General features: G+C 42.3%; 1 protein-coding gene across 5 annotated transcripts in view; it reads left to right on the top strand.

Moving 5' to 3' along the window:
• Positions 1-177: 177 nt before the first annotated feature.
• Positions 178-13,745, top strand: part of TPR (translocated promoter region, nuclear basket protein) — a 33,743-nt gene continuing 20,175 nt past the window's right edge. For all 5 annotated transcript variants that reach the window (XM_053950189.1, XM_053950186.1, XM_053950188.1 and 2 more), the window contains exons 1-20: positions 178-331; positions 2,231-2,335; positions 2,771-2,844; positions 3,821-3,917; positions 4,142-4,245; positions 4,865-5,029; positions 5,256-5,348; positions 5,469-5,549; positions 6,552-6,639; positions 7,121-7,261; positions 8,019-8,110; positions 8,834-9,031; positions 9,525-9,632; positions 10,150-10,376; positions 11,342-11,505; positions 11,585-11,724; positions 11,815-11,963; positions 12,222-12,384; positions 12,644-12,778; positions 13,528-13,668. In XM_053950189.1, coding sequence (XP_053806164.1) covers positions 181-331; positions 2,231-2,335; positions 2,771-2,844; positions 3,821-3,917; positions 4,142-4,245; positions 4,865-5,029; positions 5,256-5,348; positions 5,469-5,549; positions 6,552-6,639; positions 7,121-7,261; positions 8,019-8,110; positions 8,834-9,031; positions 9,525-9,632; positions 10,150-10,376; positions 11,342-11,505; positions 11,585-11,724; positions 11,815-11,963; positions 12,222-12,384; positions 12,644-12,778; positions 13,528-13,668 — 2,616 coding nt within the window. In that variant the 5' untranslated portion in view covers positions 178-180. The remainder of the gene's footprint in view (positions 332-2,230; positions 2,336-2,770; positions 2,845-3,820; positions 3,918-4,141; positions 4,246-4,864; positions 5,030-5,255; positions 5,349-5,468; positions 5,550-6,551; positions 6,640-7,120; positions 7,262-8,018; positions 8,111-8,833; positions 9,032-9,524; positions 9,633-10,149; positions 10,377-11,341; positions 11,506-11,584; positions 11,725-11,814; positions 11,964-12,221; positions 12,385-12,643; positions 12,779-13,527; positions 13,669-13,745) is intronic.

Genomic DNA, 13,745 nt, shown 5'->3' with positions numbered 1-13,745 from the left:
CCTTAGGGGCACGCACAGCTCCGTGTCCGTCATGGCCACGAGGCCGTGCGGTCTCCTGTTCCGGCTGCGGCGGTGACGCGGCGCTGCCGCCACACCCGTGATGGCGGGCGGCGCGGCCGCGGCGGAAGCGGAAGCGCGGCCGGCTCCCGGCGGCGGGCGGCGCTGTGCCGTGCCGGAGCCATGGCGGCCGTGCTGCAGCAGCTCCTGGAGCGGGCCGAGCTCGCCAAGCTGCCCCGCGCCGTGCAGGGCAAGCTGGAGCGCTTCCTGGGCGACCAGCAGGGCGAGATCGACGGGCTGCGGGCCCGTCATGAGCGCTTCAAGGTGGACAGCGGTGAGCGCGGGCGGCGGGCCCGCGGGGCGGCCGCGGTCCCTGAGCTCGGGGGAGGCAGCGCGGGCGCAGCACGGAACGCGGCGTTCTCTTCCGGAGGCTCTCGGGGGCTGCCCTGGGGCTGCGAGGGCTGGGAACGGGCCTGCGGTGGCACCTGATCGGTGTTTGGCTCCTGGAGTATTTTTTTCTTCTTTTTTCTTTTTTTCCCCTTTGTTGATTTTTTTTTTTTCTTTTCCTCTTGCTAAGAGGATCAACAGGGTTAAAATTGTTCACGGATAAAACTGCGTTTGAAATGGGCTTAAAGAACAGCTTTTCACCAGGTTTTTAACTACTATTGATATGCAAAGGTCTGATGAGGAGCAGCTGAGGGAGCTGGGAAGGGGCTCAGCCTGGAGAAAAGGAGGCTCAGGGGGGACCTTGTGGCTCTGCACAGCTCCTGACAGGAGGGGACAGCCGGGGGGGTCGGGCTCTGCTCCCGGGAACAGGGACAGGAGGAGAGGGAACGGCCTCAGGCTGGGCCAGGGGAGGCTCAGGTTCAATACTGGGAAAAAATCCTTTCCTGAAAGGGCTGTCCAGCCCTGGCACAGCTGCCCAGGGCTGGGGGAATCCCCATCCCTGGCGGGATTGTAAAGCTGTGTGGCTGTAGCATTTGGGGACGTGGGTCAGTGGTGGCCTTGGCAGTGCTGGGCCATGGTTGGACTCTGATCTTAGGTGTCTCTTCCAACCCAAACAGTTCTGTGCCTCAATCTGCTTTGGTCCTCGTTGTGGAGGAGAAATACAGCTTTGTTCACACAGCTCTCAAACAGCCTTAGGTTTATACTTCACTGTTCAATTCCCTTCCCTAAAATGACCCTGATGGAATCAATATTTTTATGTTGATTTGGAGATGAGTTGATCACAGAACAGAAATACCAGCAGAGAGCAGGAGACAAGAGTGAGGTTGTGAATATGAGTTAATTTGTAGAGGATGTGACATAATTCTGATGTAACTTCTACCTTTCAGTTTCTCAGTCTCTCTCGTGATAGAAATCTTGGTAAATGTATTACTAAAGTGTGGTGTAAATTAAGGTAACCCACAGAGTTTACTCTCTTCCTGATCCACTCTTCTCTTATGTGGCAGGAGGAGCAGCATTATTTGAGATTGTAAAGTATGAGAGGAAGAAGGTAAACAGACATCCCTCAGTGCTTGCTTAGAAGCCCATCCTGCCCAAGAGTGGGATTAATTCTGCTTTTACTGAGTATTTTACACTGAAGCTCCATGACACAGTTACTGTTTTAGATCACAAAAATTCACATCTAATTCTTTTTTTTTTCACTACTAAGGGAATAGAATCCAGGAATTAATTGTAAGAAGTCTTCATTAAAAGTTTCTCCAGATCAAATCCCTTGAGGGGATATGTGGATTTTATTGTAGATGTATAGAAATACTCCAGAAATAAAAGTTTTAAGCTGATGAGCCCACACTGCATAATTAGGCTGATACAACTTCTCTGGTTACATTAAAAATGTTAAGGAACTATTCAGATTAATTAGGCTCTTATTTGATGGGCGATTTCACAGAATCATGGAATGATTTGGGTTGGAAGGGACCTTAAAGCCCATCTCATTCCAACCCCTGCTATCAGCTGGGACACTTTCCACTACACCAGGCTGAAACATATCACAGTTTCTGGAAACATACCACATGTCATGCTAGCAAAGTGTTTTAAACAGTGTTCATTCAATGTGGAAATGCAGGTTTTTGCCTTCAAAAATGTTGTGGGTTTTTTTTTTTTTTCCTTCCTTCAAATTCTCTTACTATCTTAGTATTTTTATATATTCTCTTTAGAATGCTCCTTGGTAAAAGTGAGAAAGAAAACCATGTTTATTATATGAAACTGAGATGACTTTGTTATTTTGCAGAACAACAGTACTTTGAAGTGGAAAAGCGACTGGCTCAGAGCCAGGAAAGACTTGTAAATGAGACCCAGGAATGTCAAATGCTGCGGGAGGAGCTTAAAAAGCTTCGTAAGTGTAACTGTGTAGCATCCTTAAGTGTTGGGCAGGGTATTCTCCCTCCAACCCAGTGTTGTGGGAACTGCTTCAGGTTTTACACCGGAGCTGAAAATCTCCCATCAGCTGCATTTGTAGAGATGAGATTTGGTGGTGTATTCCAGTCAGCCTTTTTTAATGGACTCTTGTTCTCATAGGAAAAAAGCCCCTTGCTGGGTAGTAACAGTACATGGGCTATGTATTGATCCTCACAGAAGGTGCTTCTGCTCTAAGCAGTGCCTTAGTGTACCTCAGTACCCCTGGTCCATCCATGGGGAGGTCTGGCATTCTTCTCTCTCTTTTGCTAACAATGTTTGTCAGAGAAATTGTGACTGTGTTGCATTTGGAGGGTGAGTTCTGTCACGTTCTGGTGGAGGTCCCTCACTCCTCACTGCTGTTCCTTCCCCCCAGATGAGCAGCTGAAGGTGCTCAACGAGAAGAACAAGGAGCTCGAGGCTGCCCAGGACCGGAACGCGGCCGTGCAGGTACTGCTGGGCCTTGGCCAGCAGCTGACATCCTGTGCCTCCCTGGCCCTTTGCAGCACAGAATGCACTCAGTTCCCAGTGGAGAGGATCAGGATCAGCACCAGTATGAGCTCATGGACCTGTTTACATGTCCATGTGTGCAGGAAAATTGCAGAACTTTTAAAGTAAAAAGTGGTGTTTTAGCAAACTGAATGACAGGTGAGCAGGTGCTTTTGTTTCAGTTTGGATGGATTGTTCCATTCTGGCTGAAACCTGTTGTGAAGTGACTTTAAACCAAACCCCCAAAATTCAGACAAAGGTATAAACAAGAGTTCTGTTTTCCCCCATCCTCTCCCACACTCTGGCACAGTTTTCTTGTGTTATGCCCAAAAGTCACTGGTTGCAGGATGAGTCACTTGAGCTGACTGATCCAGCAGAACAGTAATTTTGAAGCAGGAAGCTAAAACAAATTTATTGTATTGATTTTTCCACAATGAGAAGGTGGATCTCATCGTTTCCCCACAGGGGCTTACCTGGGCCTGACTGAGGTGCTTTGTAGTGATACCTTGAGGGCAGAGATAGTGTAGCCTGTAAATGAGCCAAGATTGTTGACTTTGTTTTGATTTTTATATTGGTGCATGTAAATTACATTGTTTGGTTGTTTATATTGGTGCATTGTTTATATTGGTGCATGTAAATTACATTGTCATTCCTTGTTTACTCTGTTACCCCTTTTATTTAACCAAACAAAGCTGTTTCAGTAAATTCTTGACTATTACAGCTGTTTTTCCAAGGATATTAAATTGAAATGCAGTTTTGAGCAGCTCCATTGGGATTTCTCTGCCCACTCTAAGCCTCTTATCCCAGTGTTCAGTTGGCTGGGGTAACTCACTGAGGTTTAGCTTGCTGCTGTGTGGTTCTGAGTGTAAGCAGTGGCTGTAAATTGTTCCAGGGAGCTGATCACATTTCTTTATTGCCCTTCTGCAATCTTTTTCAGAGCCAGTTAAGTCGAGAGAAGGAAGAACTGGAAGCTGAGAAGAGAGACTTGGTCCGAACAACTGAAAGGCGATCTCAGGAAGTTGAACATTTAAATGGTACAGCCAGGAACACAGTCAATAAATACCAGGAAATAACACAGTCATTGCAGAAAGACACCAGCCTGGTGCTTGTTTTTCTCGATTTAAAATTGTGCCTTATACAGTATCTTAGTGCCCAACATACAATTACATACAAAGTATCTTGCATGTTGTCATTCTTTACATTTAGTAATTAAAACTGTTATGCAACAGCTTTTTCTAACACTGATTTCCCCCTCCAGAGGATGTTAAACGCTTAAATGAAAAACTCACAGAGGCAAACACAGAAAAGGCAAAACTTCAGCTAAAGTTGGATGAGCTTCAAACATCAGATGTTTCCATGAAGGTGAGTAGGGCTTTATAAGCACAGTGTGTGTTCTGCATTATTTGTGTGTGATATCACCATTTTGTTAGGATTCCTTGGAAAGTAGGTCAAGTGAGTGCCTGTTATTTATAGCAAATTCTTTTATTATAAAATTGGTGGCTCTGACTAGAAGTGAGATCTGTATTCCTGGAAGATAGGGGGTATCAGGCTGGGCAAACATGTTCAGACCTTCTTGGTGTCAGTGTAAGGAAGGACTGCTAAGAAGGACTTCAGCTCCATGAAGGGAGGTAGAAAGGAGAAAAATAATTAGCTGTGAACCTAATTACTCTGTGGGCAGAATAAACTCCATAAAGAGAGGAGGAAAGGACAAAAACCTCAATATCATAATTAATTTCCTCTAAAAGGCTACTAACCTTGTTCATGTTCCCAACTAATGTAAACTTGGAGGAAACTAACTCAAATGGCAGGAATTTCTCATTGCTTGATAGTTGTAAGTTGCTACCAGTGTAATAATGAACACTGCCTGTATTTACCAATTTATAGTATATTTTTGCTACTCCTTGTTTAATCAGAGTAGTTTAATTGGCTCCTTTATTTTCTGTGGAACCACTACAATCACACTGTGCAATTCTCTTTTCAGTACCGGGAGAAAAGGCTGGAGCAAGAGAAAGAGCTTCTGCAGAACCAGAACACATGGCTGAATGCTGAGCTGAAAGCCAAAACAGATGAACTGCTCCATACTGCCAGGGAGAAAGGCAACGAAATCCTGGAGCTCAAATGCAGTCTGGAGAACAAAAAGGAGGAGGTAATGTAATTACTGAGTTGTCATTTCTTAGAAATTATACCACCTGATTTCTGCTAAAGAAAGCCAATACTTTAATGACTGTATTTGAGTGACCATTTAAGCTTTTTCAGCAACTTTTGGGTTTGTTTTTATTTTTAAGTTAAAAACAATAGACAAGTATTTTCCAAAATAAAGTGGACTAGGACATAAAAATCTTATATAGTGTCCTTACATCTTCTCTGAATAGGTTTCCAGAATGGAGGAACAGGTGAACAGCTTGAAACAGTCAAATGAAAACCTCCAGAAGCATGTTGAAGAACTTTTGAATAAACTGAAGGAGGTGAGACAGCTTGAAATATGTTAAATAGCATTGCAGTTGCTCCTATAAATCAAACAATAAAATGAGTGAAATAGAAATAGTGGAATGTTCCCCTACCCTGTCTCCTCTTTCATTTGCCAGGCAAAAGAGCAGCAGACAAGCATGGAGGAGAGATTCCACAATGAACTGAATGCCCACATGAAATTATCCAACTTGTATAAGGTGAGTTTGTTAATTCTATTATAACTGTAGTAGGGTCCAAATCTTATGTAATGCAGGCCAATTTTGGAGGTTTTTTTCTGCACGAAATTTGGATGTGGAAGGGCTAACTTCCATTGCAGGACTTCGTGAAACATGCAAAACATTGTTTTCTTTGCTGCTGTCTTAGTCAGCATTTAGACTCTTACATTGTTTGGTTTATCTTGGAGAATAAGCAAAACTGGGGTTGAAATAGTAATTTTATGCCAACTATTTTGAGGATTCATGTTGTAAACTGTGGTTATGTCTTAGGGTCTATTGGAAGGTAAAAGTGTATGTGGAAACTATAAATGTGGAAGAGATTTTTCTGAGTAAAAGTTCATTTCTGAACACTGCAAGTGTTGGTGATTTGGTTAGGACCCAGCTGAATATCCTGTACTGTGTCAAAGACACACCATCTAAACAAGTAATATTTGTTCTGTTTGCTCAAAGAGTGAAAAATACCCTGTAACCTTCTTACTAAGTCAGCTGAAATGTACAGCTGCTTGCTCTTTGGTTTGCACGTTTTAGTGCACAAGCTACTGAGCTCTGCTTTGTGAGCTTTCTTGCACAGATACCCAAACACTGCACAGCTTTGCATTTGGAAGATCTCAAGCTGAAAGCAAAGAAACATAAACTCATATGAGTCCCTAAAAATACCATATTTTTCAGACTGTTTGAAATAGTGTATTGAAAATTCTCAGTTTTCTTTAGTCAGAAGAAGGAAAGAGCTAGCAGCTGTAAACACCTAAGGCCATGCATTGTATTGGGAATTGCCATGTCAAATCAGTGTCTGATGCTTCTTACTCTCAGGCAGTTTGCATCAAAGCGAGACAATCCACGTGGAAAGGATTGACCAGCTTAGGTGAATCTTTCAGCATTTTCTGCAGAAAACTGTCTTCATAGTTTGTGGTCAGTTTAAGCTTTCTTGTAAATGTAGGGGTGCTGTTGCTGTGTACTAAAGGTGAGCTAAAATGCTCTCTTCAGAGTGCTGCTGATGACTCAGAGGCAAAGAGCAATGAGCTGACAGGAGCAGTGGAAGAGCTGCACAAGCTCCTGAAGGAAGCAGGTGAAGGTAAGCTGGCAAAGGGAGGGGAGCACTTGGGCTCCTTTGAGTACCGTGGTGCTCTGAAAAATGGGCATTTTGTGTTCCTGAAAAGAATTTCATTGGGCTTTTGGGGTGATGGAAATATCAGTCCCTTTGTAACAAAAACTGTACCTGACTAGTTGAATTTACTGATGGTTGGGGAACTGTTTTCAAATACACCTGGAATTCTGCTATGGATTTTGATGAAAGGGTCTAATTTTGCAAGATATGTCTTCACTTTAGCTTTTTGGTTTAGGTTCCTTTTCACTGCTAAGGACAGTTGATATTTTTGCCCTTCTCTAAGCAAAGGTTGATAGGCAGAGGTTCATGCTTTTCTCACACTGCTGAGTTTTCTTATCAGCATGAACTTCTGCAGATCATATAAAGTAAAATTTAAGGTACACAGCTAAATTCTGATACTCTAAAAATCAATCACAACACATAACCTACTTGTCTGATTGAATTTTAGCTAATAAAGCAGCCCAGGAGCATTTGGCTGAGGTGGAGGAGTCAAAAGCCACCATGGAAAAGGAGCTGAGAGAGAAGATCAGTAAGCTGGAGAAGGAGCTGGAGAACGCCAATGATTTACTGTCAGCTACGAAGCGTAAAGGTGGGATAAGCTGGCACCTGAAATACAGAAACTCTTGGGCTTCTATGATCTTTCAAGGATATTGTGCTGAATTTCTGTAACAACCAGCTGCATTAATCTAATGTCATCTTTGGTAATTTCTAATAGTTCATGCATGTGCTTATATATGTATATAAATATGCTCCCCTCAGCAGAAAGGCATTCCTGTCATAGTTTTCTGAAGTTCTTTTGTTAATGTTATCTTTTCAAAGAAAATGGAGATGAAACTTTTCTTCAGGGCTGAATCAGCATGCTTTTAGTGATTTTCTGGAGAGGGAAGTGGAGATGGTAAACTAGTCTTACTTTCCTCTTAAAAAAAATGCAGCAGTGAACAAAACTCTTGTCCTTAAATTTCTGTTTAACATTAAACTTTGCTCATTATTCACTGTTTTAGCTCTGTCCTTTTTGTCGTTTACTACATATCCATAGTTTCTAAAGCGTAGAGAGCAGGAAGGAGCAGAGGCATGGAGTACATTTGCTCTATCCCTGTGTTAATTTAATGAAAATAAGCCAGTGCTCTGCTACTCCAAACCTCTGACAGTGTGATAAAAAACCTGAGGTTAAGCCTTGCTCCAGCTATTTCAACTGCTCATGTTCTAAAATTATTTAAATTTTAGGAGTCCTACTATCAACAGCTTTTCAGCAATCCAAATAAAGCCAGTCAGATATGATATTTAAGAGTATTTCTGGTGTGGATTATTGCAGCTTTTGGATGGTAATTGTGGGGTTGTGTCTCCAGGAGCCATCCTGTCCGAGGAGGAGCTGGCAGCCATGTCTCCCACTGCTGCAGCAGTGGCCAAAGTGGTCAAGCCTGGCATGAAGTTAACTGAGGTGAGTGAGCACAACCCCTCCAGCAGCAAAGCCCTTGGATGCCATCAGTGACACTGTGAGAACAGAAAGGTTCAGGCTTGGGGCACTCTTTGGGTTTGGGGTCATGCCTGATGTCTCTTGCTAAGTTACTGGGATTTTTTTCAACATGCCTTACAGATTTTCTTTAGTATATCAAATTCAGAAATAGGTGTGTTTTGTTATTATAAACTTACTTTCTGTATGCATTTTTGGCAGGAGCAGCCTTTTTTGCTTACTTACATAATCTTTTAATCTGTACTGCTGTGCTTTTGGCCTATACTTGCAAAAAATTAATGATAGGTCATACAGGTTCTCAGGGGTTTTACACTTCTGTTTGTGCAATTTGTGTTGTTATCAGTTTGTTACTGATTGTTTTGTCCATCCATTAAATTCCTTTATGCTTGTATTACTGGTTTTGATATTTCTGTTGTCTTAAATTTGCTTAAAATTTTTACCTTCTACGTAGAATTCTTCTATTGCAGACAGTTGCACTATGAAGTTTGCAATTTTAAAATTAATATGTGTAACTTCTTTGCTGTGATATGAGTCCTAGAACCATATTTTAAAAGTCCACCTTGTTTTCCTGAATTAGCTAGTTCAGTTGTATAAAATTGCAGTGCCTTAAGGTATGAATTGTATCACTCCCAGTGGTTCTTTTTAAAGAGATCTGTACAGGCATATCAAAACCAAACCTTTTTGTTGCAGCTGTACAATGCCTACGTAGAAACTCAGGATCAATTGCATATGGAGAAGCTGGAGAATAGGAGAATCAATAAATATTTGGATGAAATAGTGCAGGAAGTGGAAGCCAAAGCCCCAATCTTAAAACGTCAGCGTGAAGAATTTGAGCGTTCCCAAAAAGCTGTTGCAAGTCTGTCTGCAAAGCTTGAACAAGCTATGAAGGTAAAATAAAAGAGCATGTATAATTTTGGAAAACAAATTAATTTTAAAATCTTTAAACCTAATTGCTGTTGTAGGTGTATGAAATGGATCTTTCAGTCAACTTCTATTATGGGAAAAGATGTGTTGGACTTCGTGGCTTGCGATTTCTGGAACTGTACAAAGTATTTTACAGAACCAACATATTTTGTACTTTTTTATCGTGGTGATTTACAGTCTCTGATTTTCTGACAAAGTAGGTTCACTTCAAACAAAGTTTGGTGTTTATTTGGCATAAAATTGGACTTCAGTGCTCACTTCCCACTGGTTTTAAAGCATGCACCAGTACATTACAACAGAGCATGGCTTTTGATTCCAGAACACCTGGAGTTTAACCTTGGGAGTGTAACTTTAAGGAGAAGTTTTTCTCCAGGCATGTCTGCACATGCTGTTATCTCTCTGGAAAGGAATGTGTCCCGTTGAGGTGTGATGTTTACTCCTGTTGGTGTGCTTGCAGGAGATCCATCGCCTGCAGGACAGCGCCGACCAAGCCAACAAACACGCCTCCTTCTTCGAGAGGGAGAGCCAGAGACTGGAGGTGCGAGTGAAGGATCTCTCCCAGCAGGTAGAGGAAACGTTGCTGTGGTTAAATGTGCTGTTTGCAGTTGTGTATTCATGTGCTGCTGCATTTCAGATGTTTACTTGGAAGTTCCATTCAGCCACAGTCATGGAGACTTTGGCTGTCCTAAGCACGTTGGTGACATTAAAGCTTCTCCTCAGGACAGCATGGTACTTCTGCTTTCAAAACTGGAATAAGTTTAGCTGGGTAGAAGTGGTGCTGCTTTAGGATAATATTGTTAAGCATCTGACATGGAAAACTCACCTATATAATTTCTTTGTTAGATTGGACTGTCCTGTGATCTGTTCACAGAACTGAACAGTTTATGTACTTTTGATTTGTTGCCTTTTGTCAAGCTATTTTTGCTGTCATATAATTATCTTACAAGGATTTATTGATTGTAATTGTTTGCACATTGTAGGGAAAACCCCTTAATTTCCAAGTCCTTTATTCCAAATATATTGTTTTTCAGAGCAAACTTTAGAGTCTGTGCAGGCCATACACGAGGACTGTTCTCTTTCAGATCTGTGTGCTGTTAATGGAACTGGAAGAAGCCAGAGGCAACCACGTGATCCGTGATGAAGCCGTGAGCTCTGCTGACATCAGCAGCTCTTCTGAAGTGATCACTCAACACCTGGTCTCCTACAGAAATATCCAAGAGCTTCAGCAGCAGAATCAGCGTCTCCTGGTGGCTCTTCGGGAGCTGGGGGAGGCAAGAGAAAAAGAGGAGCAGGAAACAACATCATCTAAGTAGGTCACCTCTTACTTTTCATTAGCTTTGCACTAAGTAGTAACAGGGATTCATTCAAGCATTTTTCATTTTTTTTACTTCTGATTATTATTAATTGTATGCAGCAGCTATGTAACTCATAAAAGCAAATTCTTATTAAGCTACAGGACCTTCAGGTTTCTATTAAAATGGCTTTATAACTTTGTATCTTATAGTCGGTCCTGTCATCAGAACCTGAAGTAAAAATAATTGTCAGTCTTCTAGTGACTGATTTCACACAACAGAGCTGTTTTTCAAAAAGATAAGTTTTTATTCCTGTTAGCTGAACAAAAAACTGCATGTGTGCATATCTAAATCACTACTGTAAAGGCCACAGGTGTGAATTCTGTGTGAAAGGCTCTTAGCCTGACTCTCTGCTCATGCTACTGACATTTTTTAAGTTATTCACATGAATAGAATTCTGTTGTTCAGGAAAGAGGCCTGCTTTCTTTTTCATCTGCAAATGGCAGCCCAAAGGCCTGTCTCCTGGAACTTTGCAGGATTCTGTCATAGGTTCACAGAACCATTAAGTTTGGGAAAGATGTCCAGGATCGAGTCCAAGCTCTATGCCCCAGATGTCACCAGCCTAGAGCAGTGAGTCCTTGGACACCTCCAGGGATGAGGACTCCGTCACCTCCCTGGGTAGCTCTTGTTAAGCTCTTCCAGTGCTTAACAACCCCTTCTGTGACAAAAATTCTTCTTCATGTCCAACTGGAACCTCCCCTGGCACAGCTTAAGGCCGTTTCCTCTTGTCCTGTCCCTGTTCCCTGGGTGCAGAGCCTGATCCCCTCCAGCTCCTCCCTTCTGTCAGGAGTTGTGCAGAGCCACAAGGTCCCCCCTGAGTCTCCTTTTCTCCAGGCTGAGCCCCTTTCCCAGCTCCCTCAGCCACTCCTGGGCCCAGAACACCTGGACTCTGTGGTGTTGAAGGCTGTTGTTGTTGTTTCAGGATCTCTGAGCTGCAGAGCCAGCTGGATGAGGCAGTCAGTGAGCTGCAGCAGCTGCGGGAGTCACGGCAGCACCAGCTGCAGCTCGTGGAGTCCATCATCCGCCAGCGGGACATGTTCCGCATCCTGCTCACCCAGACCACGGGGGCCATCATTCCTTTGCAAGGTACCCAGGCTGCAGGGGCTGTATGATCTGCTGTGGCAAGCAGAAGTGTTGCTTTAAAACCCCCTTTACCTTCCTGTAGCTTCAGGTGTGTTACCAGAGGAGCTCTGTCTTACATCTACTCCAAAGCGCCCGAATTTACCTCAGTCCATGGCAACTCCTGCTCCAGTGTCCATGAGTGAGTCTGTGGAGACTGTGGAGGCCAAGGCTGCTCTTAAGCAGGTACATTTTTCAGTAGACACTGCACAAAGCTGTCCCTATTTCTTTTTACTTGCTTTTGGTAAGCACTTCTTTGTCTGTTCTTTTCTGCAGTTGCAGGAAGTTTTTGAGAACTATAAAAAAGAAAAGGCAGAGAACGACAAGCTTCTGAACGAACAGAATGAAAAGCTTCAGGAGCAGGTCACAGAGTTGAGGTCACAAAATGCCAAGATATCCACACAGCTGGAATTTGCCTCCAAACGGTAATTCAGCTGCATAATATCATTGCCTTACATGTTCTCTATCTGCCTGACATTGTTTGCTCACTTAAACATTGATACTGTCTATTCTGTGTAAGAACGTAAAGGAAATAGTGCAGGTGGGATCAAGAGCAGAAGCTGTAGTTGAGTGAGGCACATATGTGCAAACTGAAGCATAAAACCATGAAACACACAGCTGTGTGCACGCCCCTGTTGAGTTGGACAGTGCACTGTGGCAGACTTTGCTGTGTTCCCTGGAAGGTACGAGATGCTGCAGGATAACGTGGAAGGCTATCGCCGGGAAATCACTTCCCTGCACGAGAGAACCCAGAAGCTCACAGCAACCACTCAGAAGCAGGAGCAGATCATTAACACCATGACTCAGGACCTGAGGGGAGCTAATGAAAAACTGGCAGTGGCAGAGGTCAGTAACAATGTGTGGCACTGCAGGGTATTTCAAGGTAGCACAAGAATTTTCCTTATGATTATCCTGAAATGTCTCAAGTGAAGAGTGGAGATGTAAGAGCATTCCAAGGTGTTTCAGTTTGCAGGGAAAGCAGAATGTCCAGTAGTTCTGTTCTTACTATTCTACGCTTAATTCACACAGATTTTAAAATAATACTAAATTCAATGGATGGATTTGGGATTGACAACAAAGTTTTTATAATTTTGTTTTCTTAAAGGTGAGAGCAGAAAACTTGAAAAAAGAGAAGGATATCCTGAAGATGTCAGATGTGCGCCTGACTCAGCAACGTGACTCTCTGCTGGTGGAACAAAGAGGACAGAACTTGCTGCTCACCAATTTGAGAACAATTCAGGTATATGATGCTATTCTTATGCCCAGGTTGGGTCTGTCTGTCAGGCTTTTCAATAAATACCCATAAAAATCAAATGAAAGACACGAGGGATTTGGTCTTCACATGGATTCTTACGTGATTACAAATCAACACAATATAAAATACTTCAGCAACTTGTTTCAGCAAGTTTGGGATTCCTGTCCTACATTATGATACTCTGTTATTGACCTGGGCAAAGTCCTGAAAATTCTGAGTTGATGAGAAGGATTTTCACAGTCAAATGGAAACAAAGTACATGAAACAAAGTCAAAGGAAAAAAATTGTAGTGGTAATTTTAATGATAGCAAAATTTAACAGTGCCTGCTGTGGTAGTTGATTTTGTTGTTACATTATCTTTACTTTTTACATTTATATAATTTATTATGATGTATATTGGCACTTACAATGTATTTAAGGATGCACATTTTGTCATGTGACTGAATTCTGTTTTTCTAGTTGATATTTTGGAGGTTTTTTAGTTCATGGCAATAGATTGCATGGATAATAGATTTTCTTCTAATAATATTTATTGTATTAGCTTTGACAGGTTTTATTAATGTTATGTCAAACATTGTAAGTGCTACTTTTCATCATTTTCTGTATTTACCTATTATTTAATTATTCTTGGGGTGGGAGGAGTGTTGTGACAACTTTGTATGAAGTGGTGCAGTAATTCAGAAGAAAATTATTGAGGTGTGTTGTAAACAAAATGCATTGTGCTCTTTTTTCAGGGAATACTTGAGAGATCTGAGACAGAAACAAAGCAGAGACTCAATAATCAGATAGAAAAGCTTGAACATGAGATATCTCAGCTGAAGAAAAAACTGGAAAGTGAGGTGGAACAGAGACATTCCCTTACCAAGAATCAAGAGGTGAGCGTTGATGTGCTGCACTTGTTTGGAAGAAAATAAAGCCACAGAGTGCAGCATGTTCTTCTCCATACCTGACA

Source organism: Vidua chalybeata, chromosome 9 (genome assembly GCF_026979565.1).
Source record: "Vidua chalybeata isolate OUT-0048 chromosome 9, bVidCha1 merged haplotype, whole genome shotgun sequence".
Lineage (NCBI taxonomy): Eukaryota > Metazoa > Chordata > Aves > Passeriformes > Viduidae > Vidua > Vidua chalybeata.
This window is presented reverse-complemented; position numbering and strand designations above follow the sequence as displayed.